At 56.0% G+C, this 15,421-nt stretch overlaps 1 protein-coding gene across 2 annotated transcripts in view; it reads left to right on the top strand.

Moving 5' to 3' along the window:
• URB1 (URB1 ribosome biogenesis homolog) overlaps window positions 1-15,421 on the top strand; it is a 75,455-nt gene that overhangs the window by 29,510 nt on the left and 30,524 nt on the right. For both annotated transcript variants that reach the window (XM_069549373.1, XM_069549385.1), the window contains exons 13-23: window positions 264-380; window positions 1,744-1,856; window positions 3,595-3,714; window positions 5,191-5,307; window positions 5,994-6,132; window positions 6,926-7,096; window positions 8,294-8,487; window positions 10,602-10,844; window positions 11,731-11,910; window positions 13,327-14,185; window positions 15,035-15,236. In XM_069549373.1, the coding sequence (XP_069405474.1) occupies window positions 264-380; window positions 1,744-1,856; window positions 3,595-3,714; window positions 5,191-5,307; window positions 5,994-6,132; window positions 6,926-7,096; window positions 8,294-8,487; window positions 10,602-10,844; window positions 11,731-11,910; window positions 13,327-14,185; window positions 15,035-15,236 (2,455 nt within the window). The remainder of the gene's footprint in view (window positions 1-263; window positions 381-1,743; window positions 1,857-3,594; window positions 3,715-5,190; window positions 5,308-5,993; window positions 6,133-6,925; window positions 7,097-8,293; window positions 8,488-10,601; window positions 10,845-11,730; window positions 11,911-13,326; window positions 14,186-15,034; window positions 15,237-15,421) is intronic.

Here is a 15,421-nt window from a genome sequence, read left to right on the forward strand (position 1 = left end):
CTTGTTCAGACGAGGCCCCTGAAGCACAAAGAGCCCAAGTAGCTTTACCCTGCCCAGGGTCACAGCAGTGAAGTGGGGGTTTAGAGCCAGCCTGTTTGAGCAGTCTTGACTTCTTTACCACGTTGACTCCCTAAATCTCGCTCCGCGGGCATCTGTCTGCAGCCTCGGTGTTCCGCGTGCAGTTGACCGTGATAGGATTGCTTACTGATTGAGGACGGAGAACCAGGGTGTTTCCTGATTCACACTGTTCAATTCTGATTCAGATGATGCAGAAACCATTCTTCTGAAAGCCGTGCTGCTCCAGGTCATCTGCCTCTACCAGAAGGTGGTCCCACACGTGGTCATGCAGTACAACTTTGACTTCAGCAAGCTCCTAAAAGGTGCGTCCTGAGTGATGGCAGGTGCCCCTCCGCCGGGCCTGCCCGTGGGGCTGAAGGGGCCGCAGATAAACTGGGTCCCTAGGGCACAGGACCGGGAAGGCTGGTGGGCGGTTTGGCCAGCTTGTGTGATCCACTGGCTTGGTTGTTTTCTTCTGGATCAGCGCCGGTCTTCTTTACAGAAATATCAGACAAACACTTAACAGCACCAGGAGAGAGAAGGGAGAAGCCAGCTAGGCTGAGTTGTCTGCCAGGGGTGATCTGCAGATGAGATTGCGTGCTAAGTCACATCAGTTGTGTCCGACTCTTTGCAACCCCATGAGTTGTAGCCTGCCAGGCTCCTCAATCCATAGGATTCTCCAGGCGGGAACACTGGAGTGGGTTACCATGGCCTCCTCCAGAGGATCTTCCCCACCCAGGGGCTGAACCTATGTCTCTTATGTCTCCTGTATTGGCAAGTGGGTTCTTTACCACTAGTGCCAAATAGATGAGATTCTTCTTTACCACTGGGAAGCCACATAGATGAGATTATGTGGCGTTGATTCTAAATCTTCTTTTCAAAGGAAAAGGGGTGCAGAAATGAGAGCCCCTGAGGAGGTCCCGTTCATACACACACACTTTTAACATAGTTACTCAGATTTGACTCAGGTTCCAACCACATCTTATAGAAGCAACATCATGCTTGTCCGGCCATGTTTCCTTGATGGAAAAATTTGTCTACTAAAATTGACTTCATAACTGGGCCGACAGAGGAAGACTTGCAGAAATAATCAGTCTTGGAATTTATCTAAGCTGTTGAGATAGTCCTGTTCGAAAAGCTACAGTTAAGTTTTTGATGGTTCAAAGGCAGAAAGTTCTCTTGCCGTGAGCAGACGAGATTTGCTGGAATGTGGCCACTGAATGTTTACTCACCGCATCCTTCCCAAGTAAATGGTTAACCCAGAAATAAGGCCAGGGGCTGAGGACCCTGCCTCGGGTACTGGTGGCCACAGGCTGTGCATAAGACTCTGGCCGTCCTGGGAGCAAGCCCTGTGTCCCCCACCAGGGGTCGCACCGACAGGAGACTGTATGGAGGACCATGTGCTGAGGGCTTCCGGTTATCGGGTGGTCAGTGTAGCTGAGCGCAGGGAAGGGCTTCCTGGGCCCAGCAGCATCCCAGCTCTTGAGTGAAAGGTTTGGGGTGACCGCAGGTCAGGGGGATCTGAGGCGTGTGGACAGGAGAGTGGGCGCAGGGTGGGCTGAGCCGCACGGCCTTCCGCCTGTTTCCACCGACAGTTCCTCGTCGGATCCTCGTGGCTGGGGCATCAGCAGCGAGGCGTCCCCCTCCTCCTGACTTCTCGTCTGTTTTCCTCTTGTCTGCCCGCAGGGGTCATCTCAGAGGAGGGCCTGCGGGAGGAGGTGCCCCCGCTTCTGCAGCACCACATTCTCAAGGTAGCCCTGGAGCTGCCTGCCAGCAAGTTTCTATGGTTAAAGGCCCAGGTAAGAGGCCGAGAGCCCGCCCTGCAGCCTTAGTTCCCCTGCAGGCTGGGCAGCCGTCTGGGAATTTCCAGCTCCAGAGGAGGACATCTGCGGTTCTCCTCTGAGAGTGAAACCTTGGTGCAGAGGCCAGGTCTGGATTTGTGAGCCAGGAATCTCTTTACTCTGCAAACAAACGTGCTTAGCCGTCCTTACTGGAAAGGCATCGTTGCCGCATACTGTGAGTTTTTGTGTTTTTCTAACAGGGCTTTTACATTTTTCTGGTCCTTCTAAAACCTTTTTGGAAAGAAACAAAATACATTTCTTCTCTTTTATCCTCATCCTGGAACGACTCAAGACGGAGCTGGAGATAGACACCAAGGCAGGAGAGCTGGTGGAGAAAAGGCTGTTCTCTGTGTCTGTGATAGTGCCTCGTAGCCCTTTCTGGAGAACATAATGTTGACCGATAAAGGGGACTCAGGATGCAAGAGATGTTCATCCGTGTGCTTAAATATAGGACGCTATGTCGCCCTGTCCAGGGAGGGAAAATGACCAGGTCAAATTAAGCACTGTCGATAAGGGTGTATCTCAGTAGCTCAGATGACTTGTTTTAATGACTCAGGTCTCCCATGAGCTCTTGTAAGGAACCATTAGTGTGGAAATGTATGTTGGCACTATGAGAGGTGAAACTCCCAGAGAGGTGCAAGAACACCGTGGCACTAGGAGCTCTGTGTCTCCCCTGAGTCCTCTCTCTGCAGCTTACCTGTGTCACAGCTGAGAATAGTTCTTATCCAGGACTCAGCCACCAGGCTTGGCATGAGTATTCTACGTATCGTCTCGCTTACCGTCACTCCCAGACAAAGGCAGCTGGAGCTCAGAGTGGTTAGGAGACTTCTGGGGTCTTGGGTGGTCCTGGACCTGCTTTCAACCCGGTGAAGTCACTGCCAGGACTGCAGAGAGATGACGCGTCTGGGCTGTTTGGTTTATCATCCCAGATGACCTGAACCATTGAGATCTCACTGATTTAGTGGGAAAGTGAGCAGAGAGGCCTCTTATCTTGAAAGAGCTGGTATTAACATAGTAGTTTGTAGCCTGTGCTTCGGTTTTTGCTTTTAATAAGGGTCTGCTGGGCTTTGTAAGTGCCAGTTCCTCAGGGGCTCAGAATGGGGCTGCAGGGACTCCCCGGGAAGACACAGAGTCTGGGCAGGGTCTGGAGCTCCATGTGCTCAAAGCCCAGAAGCCTCTGAGAGTCTGAATCTTGTATAAAGGGACCAGTTACATCGCACCGGCGTCTTGCTGAAATGCAGCGCTTACGGCATTAGGTGGAGTCAGGGAGCCCCGGGTGGTATGGTTCCCCACCAGCCTCTGGCCGGAGCTGCATCTGCGCCAGGGCTCCTGGGCTTGCGTCCCACCTCAGTCATTAAAACAGCCTGTTAACCTCCTTGTGTCTCAGTGTCCGCACGTGTGAAAAGGGGGTGACAGTCATCCCCAGCTCAGACTTGTCGGAAGGATTAAGCGAGTTAGCGTCTGTGAAGCACCCGAAGGTCCCCCTGCTTCCTGCTGTGACTCTATTGCTGCCACTGCTGCTGGGGGCTGGGGGGCTGAGCCTGCTGACTCCGGAGGGTCCTCATGTCTGACGTCCCAGCAGGCTTGCCAAGGGGTGGTTGAGATGAGGTGAGAGGCTGGAAAGAAGCCTGGGCATGTAGTATCTGTTCACTCAGCAGCAGTGACCTCTGTTATAACTTTGTCATTCAAACTCCAGGAAGGCCCAGATGCAGAAATCATTGGAGGCAAGCGATCGGTGTTTTACTTACTGATGAAAATGTTTGTGACCAGTGGCCATTCACAGCTCAAGTCATCAACAAAACTTCTGATCGTGAAGGTGAGCCTTTTCTATACCAGTTCCTGGTTCTGGAAGCATTTCGCATAGTCTTTCTTTGCTGAATTAAGAGTGTATTAGGACCAGCATAATTTAAGGAGAGAGGGTTTTATGGCAGCTGTAATTTATTCTGTCTTCACCTGGTTGTGTTCCTGAGAGGCGGCCTGGTGAAGTGGGGAAAGTCAGCACTTTGATCCCTGGTTCCGCCCCTTCAGGGGGGGTCGGACTTCCCTGCTTAACCTCTCTGAACTTAGTTTTCTCGCGGCAAATGGGGATAACAAAGCTAGAACTGCAGAAGAAATGACATGTGATCCGGGCTCAGTAAACATTGGATTGCCCGCCCGCTGGGGACCAGTTTAGTAGGCAATGCCTCGACGTTCATCTCCGGACTCAGCCCTCTCCAGGGCTTCAGCCTTTTGACCTAGGCCGTCACCACAGCCCAGGTGTCACCAAAGTTAGAGGAAGGAGATGAGCTTGTTGGTGTCTCTTCTTTCTTACACTTGACCTAATTTTCCAGAGCTACTTTAGGTCTTAACTGCAGTGCTAGAAAATCCAGTTCTCTGGTTCTACTTTGTCACGGGGTTGGGTGGCAGCGGGGAGTCACTACAAAAATCACATTCGTTGCGTCTGGGAGTTGAGTCGCTCAGTCGTGTCTGAGTCTCTGCGACCCCATGGACTTGGGCCCACCAGGCTCCTCTGTCCAGGGGATTCTCCAGGCAGGAATACTGGAGTGGGCAGCCAGTCGCAGCCCAGGGCTGGAGTCCGGGTCTCCCGCGTTGCAGGCAGGCTCACTAACCACCGGAAGCACTAGAGAAGGGTTCAGGGCCCCAAGACTTCACCTCTCCTAGATGTGCCGGTTGTCCCGCTGGCACTTGAACCTCACGTGAGCTGCCCGGAGGGCGTGAGCGTCTGGGCCTGGGCCTCTGGCCTCCGCACGCCTGTGCGAGTGTGTGATCTCATGACCGCCCCCTGCACGTGGGTGGAGGGGTCTACCAGGCTCTCCCTCAGTGCCAAGACCCCGAGTCCTGTCATCCAACCACGTGGGGCTGTCACTTCACCAAGTCCTGCCTCGAAACACATTCTCCCCTCGGAGACGGCGGTGCTTCCGGCGCAGGCCTGGCCCTTGAGGGGCCACGCTGAGATGGCGCAGCCGGCTGGCTCCTCGTCTCGAGGAGTCTCACAATGGCTGAGGATCGAAGCCTTTCCAGGTTGAAAGTCAGACTTGCCGATGGCAGTTGGGTGTTGTAGGAGTCGAAGGGAAGGAATAAGCAGCAAGACGCGGGGCTGCGTTCCCCTTGATGGAGCCCGGAGCCACCTCTCGTTGCTGGCAGAGGGGAGTGTGGTTCCGAGCTGGAGCTTACAGAGGAGAGCTGGATGGAACTTCGGCCGCGTGTGAGCTCCTCCGGGGTCAAAAGGAGGCCGAGACCTCAGAAAGCAGGGTTCCGCCCTGGCTTAATCCCACGGTCTGCCTCCCAACAGATCCTGCGGGACACGGGCGTGTTTGAGCATACCTGGCCAGAGCTGGAGCTGTGGCTGGAGCACTTGGATGGCACAGCGGAGGAGAACAAGGAGGCCGTGATTCAGTTTCTGGAACGTGTGAGCACCTATTTCCCGTGTAGAGGAGTGTTCAGGACGATGTACTCAGTGGTCCTTAGTGTATTTAAGGCGTTTCTTAGGCAGTTAGGAGGCTTTTCTTCCTGGCTCACTTCCTAATTTTTGCTGAGACATGAGAAACTACCTAGTTTTAGCATCTGTAAAATGGGAATGTATCATCGAGTGCTGTTTAACTTCCCTGGGGGCATTCGTTTTCACAGGAGGGATTAGTGGTACACTAAAGTGAAGGTGAAGTCACTCAGTCATGTCCGACTATTTGTGACCCCATGAACTGTAGCCTGCCAGGCTCCTCCATCCATGGGATTTTCTAGGGAAGGATATTGCAGTCGGTTGCCATTTCCTTCTCCAGGGTATCTTCCCAACCCAGGGCTTGAACCCGGGTCTCCTGCACTGCAGGCAGACTCTTTACCATCTGAGCCACCAAGGAAGCCCACAGTGGTATACCAAAATTAGTATTAAAGGCAATAGTCTAGTGTGAAAAGGAGATAATTTTTTAAAGTTCTACAACAGGAACTGTTTTTTAAAAAACTTGGCAGCAAAAGTATTGCTCTTACTAAGGCCTGTTAAGATTCTTGCTCTTCCCTTTATTTCACCTGTGACTTCTAGGCGCACTTTTCATCCCACCTGTGACTGTCTAAACACTTCCCACTTGACTCTTCAATGCTCAGGTCCTCCTGACGTTGGTGGCGAATCCGTATTCGTACACAGACAAGGCATCTGACTTCGTCCAGGAAGCCAGCGCCCTGCAGGCTCCCGGGACGCGGCAGGACGCCGATGACTCCAGCATCCCCATCTCCCACATCGACGGTAGGTGCCATTCCCCAGCGCTCCTTGGCTTCTGAAGAGCCAGCCAGCATGGCATGTTAGAGACAGGCAGCAGAATGGCTCTCTGAAGCCTCGTGCAGAGGCCAGATGTCCCCCCACTTTTTTTGCGTCAGAGATTGGCCCCCTCTGGAATTGGGAATCCCCTTGTTTGTTTCTGTAGCAGGAAATGCGTTCAGGGGCTTTCTCGCTGCGTTATTTTCATCTGCACAGTGTTTACACTGTGCCAGGTGCTGCTCTGAGCTCCTCACAGACCCTGCCTTGTATAACCTCACAAACAACCTCAGAGCGGGCAGGCTGTCCTCACTGCAGGTCTGGGTGAGGCAGTTCAGGCACAGAGAGGCTAAGCGGTCTGCTCGGCGTCACCCAGCGAGCACGCAGCAAGGTCAGGGTTCAACTCCAGACCCTGCGGCCCTAGTCTATGCGTTAACCTCTGTACACTCATGTCGCTTCTCAGATGTTGGCTTGTTTCCCTGACTATCCGGGTCGAAGTTTGTGGGCTTTTCTCAGTGTCACCTGAGGAAACATCAACCCATTATTACCTGAGCGGATAATCCTACATTTTGTCCGGCAGAGATAATGAAGATTTTTACAGATAATACCGTATCTGTTTAGAATGAAACATTACATTAAGCATTTTCCCCAAGAGAAGTTCAGCTTTCTTTGTTCCCCTCTGTGCAAGTGTTCTCTTTCGTGCCCTCCCTGGGGGCTTCCTGCCGCAGAAACCGTCAGTGCCTCTTTACCTGGGCCTGACTCCCCGCCGCTGTTCCATCTCCAGATGTCCTCGACATGGTGGATGTGCTGGTGGAGGGCAGCGAAGGCTTGGATGAGGAGGTTGGCTTCGTCCTGAATGAAGACATGATCCTCCTCACGTTCCCGTTCAGCGCCGTGGTCCCCGCCGCCCTGGAGGCCAGGAATAAGTTGCTCCTTGGAACAGAAAGCAAAGCAGGTACCCATGCGTGGTCAGGGTGTTCTGGGTGCCTCAGGCCAGCTGGGTCTCTGGAGGGTGGGAGGTGGGCTTCCAGGGGCTCTGGAAATAATTGCTGCAAAGCCAAGGCAGCAAGGGTTGAGACCCACCTAAGTGACAGCTGCACAGCTGGCAGGGCCCAGTGTGCAGGAGTAGGTGTCTGGAGGCTGACTCGGCTGTCGGGAGAACGGGCCATCTGACAGAGGAGCCTGAAATTGTGTGTTTGCGTGGCCACAGACACCTGTGGTCACACCAGTGTTTCCTCTTTGGTCTTTACTCATGATTATCTTGATGCTGAGCGCTTCCCTTATGGCCCAGATGGTAAAGAACCCGCCTGCCAGAGCTGGAGACCTGGGTTCGATCCCTTAGTTGGGAAAATCCCCTGGAGAAGGGTATGGAAACCCACTCCAGTATTCTTGCCTGGAGAATCCCATGGACAGAGGATCCTAGAGGGCCACAGTCCACGGGATCCCAAAGAGTCGGACACGACTGATCAGCTAACAGACATCTTGATGCTAAGGGACAAATCCTTCATCTCTCCTGGGTATCCAGGAAACATAGACCAAAGGAAGCACTCACTGAGCACAGTGGTGTCATTTAGTCAGGATCGTTCGGGATTTGCTGCAGTAACAGCTACGTCCCAATGCATCAGTGGTTTAGGGACTAAGGGTCTCTTGCTTGACATTGTCCAGGACAGGTCAGGTGCTCTCCTGGGTGGTTGTCATGCAGGAGATCATGGCTGCTCCCATCTTATTATCTGTGTTGTCTCAACATACAGCACCCAGAGTGCCTGTGGAGGGGAAGAGAGAGTGGACAGTCCTGCAGGGTGCTCTGGCCAGGCCCGGAAGTGGCTAACCCAGTTGTGGGGTCCCCGCCTGACTGCAGGGAGGCTGTGTGCTGAGGAAAAGAGGAAGTGGCTTGGTTTGCATCAAGCAGATCCCGAAGGCCTTGGCCTTGCCTCTTCCGGGCCTGGGTCTCCCACTTCTGGGCCTCCACACCTGCAGTCTGACTGTGTGCTGTATGTTTAAGTAAAAGTCTGGTGTGGTCTGCAGTGGTAGCCTCTGCCTTCCATTGCGGTCGTGTGATCCCTTCGAGTCATGATGAATCTTTCCCGGGTCTCGAATTCATGTGGGAGTTGGGGTGACTGATGGTCCCAGCAAGCTCCTTCCTCCCATGCAGGAGAGAGCATCGTGGCGTATCTGACTGGGGTTCTCACGGACCTGCTCCACACCCAGAGAGACCCGCTGGCCCTGTGTCTTCTGCTTCAGTCTTATGACCAGTTGGAGCCTCCAAGCCTGCCTTGCCGCTGCCTGCTGTCCTGGTTCAACAAATACTACAGCCTCTGGATCCCGGAGCCAGCCTGCGAGGCCCTGGTGAGCCATGGCAACCCTGCGGAAACCAGGCCTTCCTTTCCCTGGGAAGCCCTGGAGGCCCCTGCCCGTGAGCCGCGGCTTGTAGCCCAGATGTGTAGCTTTTCTCAGCTCATGGGGTGAGCTTTCTTCACTTTCTCGTTTTCCTTGGTTAGAAGAGGATGCGCAGTGGGGGTCAGCTGACGTGTCGAGATTCAAAGCGGCTCAGTCATGGGGCAGAATTGAAATCCCCGCTGGCTGTGTGACTGGAGGGAAGAGGTCCCATCTTCTCCCTTTCTGCACGGTCTGTACACGCTGGCCTTGTGGCCCTCGTCCAGGCACCCTAGCACCCCCTAGAACAGGCGTGCCCAGCAGTCAGACCTGGCCCCTGAAGGCCGCCAGCTAGCTGCATTCTGCTAAAACTGGAAAAGCAAAAAAGGAAAGAAGGAAACCCATTTTCTCTTGGTGAGGACTGCATTCTTAGCACATTATTGACCAGGAGCTTTTTGCAGAAATTAACAGGGGTGGCTGGCTGTTTGTTATGTTAAGTGAATATTGAAATAACTCCACTCAATAACATTCGGGCAGTGAAAGGAGAATTAATATGTTGGTGGTAAATAAGTTGTTAAAAGGGGTGCTGCAGGTCTGGCTCTAACACAGAGGACTGAGGATTGCTGAGTGGGGCAGGAAGGTCACTTGGCGTGTGCATTTTTGTGTTTTCATTCAGTTGTGGCTGTTCTTAAAAAAGCAGGCAGCCCAGGACTCCTTGCCTCGTGGACTTGGTAGCGATAGCTAAGGTTGATTGCATGTTTGCTGTTTGTCAGGACCTCCCCCTAAGGGCTGCCAAGTCACTTCAGTCATGTCCAACTCTGTGCGACCCCATAGATGGCAGCCCACCAGGCTCCCCCGTCACTGGGATTCTCCAGGCAAGAACACTGGAGTGGGTTGCCATTGCCTTCTCCAATGCATGAAAGTGAAAAGTGAAAGTGAAGTCGCTCAGTCGTGTCCGACCCTCAGTGACCCCATGGACTGCAGCCTGCCAGGCTCCTCTGTCCATGGGATTTTCCAGGCAAGAGTGCTGGAGTGGGGTGCCATTGCCTTCTCTGCCCTCTAAGGGCAGTATGTATCTTTTCCACCACGTAACCCTCCCAACTCAGAGAAGGTCAGGACTTCCTGTCCTCATCATACACATGGGGAAACGGAGGTGCAGAGCAACTCCACCACCAGTCAGTGGTGGACTCAGGGTTTTGCCAGGCAGCCGGGCGCCAGAGCCCAGGCCCGTCACGGCTATCACCGCCTTCCCGCCTGCCAGACTGTGGTCAAGAGCTGGTCAGAGCCATACAGCAGCTCCCATGGGTCAGCAGTCAGGCAGTGCCACGGTGCTCCCAGGGTCAGCGTCCACCCTGTGGAGCTGGGCACAGGCCATTCCCACCCACAGTGGCGCATCTGGATCCCCAGATGCTCAGTCCCCGGGCAAGTCTGTTCAGCAGGTCTGTGCGGGCCCAGGAGTCTGCATCTCTAGCAGGTTCCTGGTTGATGCTACTGCTGGCCCAGGGACCCCACCTCCAGCCCCGCTGAGTTTCAGGGCTCACGTAGCCTAGTTGTGTTGGCCTTAGGAAGCGGAGTGTTTGGAGGTATAACAGTACAGGTCACGTGGGGTGAATAAAGATGGCAGTTGGGAATGAAGTTAGAAGAAGTGAACCCCTTTGAGACAGGCTGGTTGCAGGAATCTGTCTTCCATGCAGCCCCTGTCATCCCATCCTTCCCGGGGAGGCCTTCGAAAGGTCTGCAGCTCACTGAGCTGGCCCCTTCCCGGGGCAGGACTTCCCAGTCTGCAGGGATCGATCACAGTGATTCCCATTTGAGTGAAGTCCTGTCTTTGCCCCGGGCAGCTCTGGTTCTCCAGGGCATGTAAATAACCTCCCTGACCCAGCGCCCTCACGTGAACACACACTAGGATAAAACACGTGTGACCGAGCGCGTTGGACTTGATGGGGTCCCGTGGTTTTCAGCATCAGTGGGTGACTTTCTGTGAAGCGCCCCACTGTCGTGCGTGTCGCCCGTCCCTGTTGCCACACTCCGTGCCTTTGGCCCCCTGGGCTGATCCGTCTGCCCTTCTCACCTCTGCTGTCCCCCAGCCGCTGCAGACTTCAGGCAGCCCTGCCCCGCCAGGCCCCGCGGCCCCGTCTTTCTCCTCCTTGCTGCAGACTGCCTACGCCAGTCAGGACCAAGGCCAGGGCCCAGGTGGGCTCCCGCTCCTGGATGAGGGGGTTCAGGCGCAGCTGCGGGCCGCCCTCCTGCGCCTCCCGATGCACCAGGCTCTGCGCGCCGCCAAACACCTGCTGCTGTACATCAGGAGCGCTGTGGAGAACTTCGCCCAGGTGAGTGCTGCCCCTGGTCCCCTGCATCACCGCCCACAGCTAGTGTGGCTTCTGCCAGTCGGGTCTGAACTGAGTGGTAGTGTGGATTGGAGCATCTCGGGGCCCTGCTGTCGCCCTGCTTGTTCTGCACGTGGGGAGGGTGGTGGCCAGTGCACAGGGCCCTGGGCAGGCCTATAGTCCGGGCGCCCGGGTGGCTGGTCTGGCTCCCTTCTCCCTGGAGTAGAGGTCTAGATCCCAGATAGGGAGCCCAACGTGGCTGAACTTGGTCATCCAGGCAACGATCGGTCAGGACAGGGCCCTGCCAATGGCTGACCAGGTCAGCGTCACAGCCAGGCCTTCCATCTTCCTTCATGAGTCTAAATTTGATGGCTCATTGTTGAGCGTTCTGTCCCTGAGGTGCTTTACCAGAGTTTTAGCTTAGATTTTGCGGGGGTGGGGGGGCCTTTCCTCTTCATCTTGGTCAAAACAAACCTCAGTGTTCCATGAAGATTTAGGAGAACATGTCTTAATTAAGACGGCTTCTCAGGTGGTGCTAATGGTCAAGAACCACCTGCCAATGCAGGAGACACAGGTTTGATCCCTGGGTGGGGAAGATGCCCTGGAGGAGAAAATGGCAACCCACTCCGGTATTCCTGCCTGGAGAATCCCATGGACAGAGGAGCCTGGCAGGCCACAGTCCATAGGGTCACAGAAAGTCGGGCACAACTGAAGCGACTTAGCACGCACGTCTTACTGAGACATGACTTCGATGTTGTTGGTGTTGCCGTTTGAGGCCCGTCTCCCTCTTTGATCCTGGTTTCTGGCAGCGTCACCCGATCTGTCCCGGGGGACCTGGCGGTGAGTGTCGGCCCTTCCAGGCCTGAGGGTCGTGTGTCTTGCCTCACAGCTGGGCCGGAGTGCCGGGCCGCCCCTGCTGCGGTTCCTCCTGGATCTCCTCCGGCGCCTGGTCATCCACTGCAAGCAGCTGGACGCCCAGAACCAGCAGAAGTGCCAGGCCGCCCAGGCGGAGTCCGACCTCTTTGTGGACATGGAGTCCGTGGCCTCACTGGAGCTGGCCAGCGACAAGGTACGGGCACCCTTCTTCCCCCTTCCTATTGGCCTTTCTCCTGGGAGGTTATAGACGCTGGTTTTCCCTACATTCTGGTTGGAAGCTAGCACCTGTTCACTGCAGGGAAGCAGGGAAAAGCGGAGGCCACTAGAGGAGATACTGAACACCACCCGCACCCCCACCCCCATCCCGAGGGAGGCACGTTCACTTTGGGTGCTCACATTCCCCTTCTGTGAACACTTTTCCCTCCCACTGTGTGCCCCGAGCATCCTGAGAACCCAGCCTGCATCTTTTCCTCGTAAAGGGTTGTGGCCTGTATGGAGTAAAGGTTGGGTAGGGGTGCAGCCCTCCATTGTGAATACTTCCAGCGACCACTCTGCCCGACAAAAGTGAGCCTCCTTCTCTTGTTGGTGGCTTGGCAATCAGCTGCTTACCTAAGGCCCAACCAAGTCTTTCTCACCCTTTGCCATTTGAGATGTTATATGGGGTTCAGGAAGCAGGCATGTTCCTCATTTCATAATCAAATGCAGGGCTCCCTTGCTTTGGTCTCCAAGGGGCTTTTGGGGCGGGGGCGGGGTTGGTGCACAGCCATCTGTTAGCCAGTCGTCAGGCACAGCACTCCTAATCTGTGCTTTGCTGTTTTCACTTGGGAAAGCTCAGTTGGCAAATTCGTAGGCTCCTCTTCCCTTCCCTGAAGAGTAAATAAGGAGAAAAATAGATTTCTGTCCCCAGGAGCTGGGTGGCCTCCTTGGCTAGGAACCGTGTGCAGCACAGCTGAATCAGATCCCTCTCTGATGCAGCAAAGTGTGCTCGGCTGCTTTCTGCTCAGTGGTTTAAACTAGTCTCGGGGTCAGAGTTTGTTCCCTGAGGGCCTAGTCTCCTTCTGAGAGTGGACGCAGGCTCTCCTTCAGTTCTGGCTTGTGTAAGCCCTGCTCACCTCCCTCAACCACAGAATCTCTTCTCAGTGGAGGCCACCCTGTCCCTGTGGTCAGGTGGTACTCGTGTCCCTCGCCCAGATTTACTTAGGAGGGCAGGGTTGCTAGGGAGAGACCAGAAGACGATGGATCATAATTGCATGTCAGCATCTCTGCGTAGCCCCGGCCTGCTTAAATGACCGTGGAGAGCAGTTTCTCTGCACAGTTAGTTCATTCAGCCTCCTTTCATCAGATTCCTGCTGGTCTCGGGGCAGAGGGGCTCCAACTGAGTTACAATCCAGGCCCGTTGGTCTCATCCTGGAGGAGGTGCATTCCAGTGGGGTCACAGCTCTGAGTGGGTCTGGGTTGGGGTGCTGTGGGCACCCCCCAAGAAGGGCAGGGAAGCATGAGCTTGAGGCCGAGGGTGGCTAAGGAAAGCTGCCCTCTGCTGTCTGTCCAGCTCGAGGGCAGCCGCTGGCGGGGCGGCAGCTGAGGCCTCTGCCCTGTGGCTCTGTTCCAGACGCTGGAGGAGGTGCTGGTGGCTGTTCTCAGACACCCCACGTTGGAGGGCTGGTTCCTGGCCCTGGAGCGGCAGGCCCTCCCGCCGCATGCCCTCAGCCCGGTCCTCGTGAAGCTCCTGGCGGCTAGCCTCAGCTCAGGGATCCTTCCACTGCTGGTGGCCAGTGCCCCGGCCCTGCGGAGCCTCGGTCAGCTGGGCCTGCTGGCCAGGTACTCGGAGGCCGTCACCCAGAGTGTCCTTTGTGAGCTGCGCAGCCCAAGGGCCGGCTCGGCCACATCGACGCCGAAGACCCTCCTCCCTCCGCTCGAGGCCCTGCAGGAGCTGCACCCCTACATGGAGGACGCCCCGCTCCGGGAGGTCACCCTGGCCCTGCTGAGCCTGCCCGAGGCCCGCCTGGCCACCCAGCGACCCACCCAGCCCCCCCGGAAGGAGAAACCGCTGACCGCCCTCGGGAGGACCTTGGTCCAGCTGCTGAGCAGCCACGCCCAGGAGAAGCCGCAGAGTGGGGAGCTCCTCTGGGCCTCCGAGTACGTGCGGGGCCTGGCGGCTCTGCTGCCCACGCTGGCCGTGGCTGAGCTGGACGCCGTGCTGCTTGGGGCTCTGCAAAGGGAGCCGGCGCTGGTCCCCGCGGTCGGGCTAACCCTGCTCGACGACTGCCTGACACGGCGGACGCCAGCAGCCCTGGCCACGGCGGCCCTGCTCCTGCGGCACAGCTGGCCGCACCGGCTGCGCTTCGAGTGCTGGTGCCAGCGGGCTGGCTCCACACTCCGCCTGCGGGAGGCCCCAGACGACTTCCTCCCCGTCGTCCACGTGTACCTGCAGGGCAGGACGCAGGGGCGCTTCACACGCCCCACAGGAGGTAAAGGGGTGGCTGGGGGCAGCCGGTAGGACCCCGTCCCTTCCTCTACGTGTGTCCACGCTTAAGCCCTGGAGCCTCATGTTCCAGGGTTCCATTTAGCTCTGTTTCCCCGCTGGTGTCTGCCCCAGCTCCCGAGTCGACTCCGAGTTACCCAGAGGAAGCTGGGGCAGCAGCTGTGGCCACTGGGGGCCAAGGATGGCGCAGCTCCATCTGGGTCTCGCTAGGGGGAGAGGGCCGCGCCTGGGTGAGGGTCCTTTGCCCCTTTCCCCACTGTCCAGCACATTGGTTGAGCTTGCTGAGTGGAGCCATTCAGCCGCACCCAGCTCTCTCTCTTCCCCCACTGGGTCTCAGATTTGAGGCACTTTCTGATCACCCCAGTTTAATTCCTTTTTACCAGTATGTATGAATGGCATTTTGCTCACTGCTCTGCCTCTGTGCCGCACGGCTTGATACCATCAATGACAAAAAAAGGTTCTTACAAAGTAAGAGGCCCTCCACTCGTACAGCCCATGGCTCTCCCTGCCCCTCTCCTATTCCCGAGTGAGTTCAGGACTTGAGTGCTCACCATCTCATCATGACCTTTGAGCTGGGGCCCATGGGGCTGAACGGTCCCTGTGAGGGTTGAGTGTTGACAGGTGGCCAGTGGCGTGCTGCTGAATGTTTCAATATCCGGCTCTCAGGGGAGACTAATGTGTAGCATTTGTCAATTTCCACGGCATCAAAATTCGCTGGGGCCCCACCTCGAGCCACTAGTGTGACCTCACCCAGGTCACAAGGTTCCTAAAGCACTGAGCTGGCTCTGGTGCTCCATGGCGTCCAACCCTCCTCTCCTGTTGGTCTCTGCCCCAGCTTCCTCCGCTGTCATTCCTGTCTTGAGGAAGGCTCTGTGGACGCCACTGCAGACCAGGCTTCTCAGTGCTGACGGGCCCCCAGAGTCTGGGCTGCCACAGCAGATCCTGGCCCAGCTGGTCCCGTTTGCCAGAGCCAAGGACCTGCGTGCCCTCATGGACCGCTTGCCCAGCTTGCTGCAGACTCCAGCCAGTCACACGAGGTATGAAAGCTCAGCCCTGTCTGATGGTCCTTCCTGTCCCAGCTTCCCCTTCCCTGTAGTGCTTAAGAAACCGTGAAAGTTGCTGCCCTGTGGTTGTGTCTGCCAGTGAGGAGGCAGTTCCTTTGAGAACCCATCTTAACAGCATCCTGGCTGGAGTGAGACCATGTCCATAAGTGGATGGTTCT

This window comes from Ovis canadensis, chromosome 1, assembly GCF_042477335.2.
Source record: "Ovis canadensis isolate MfBH-ARS-UI-01 breed Bighorn chromosome 1, ARS-UI_OviCan_v2, whole genome shotgun sequence".
Taxonomy (NCBI): Eukaryota; Metazoa; Chordata; class Mammalia; order Artiodactyla; family Bovidae; genus Ovis; species Ovis canadensis.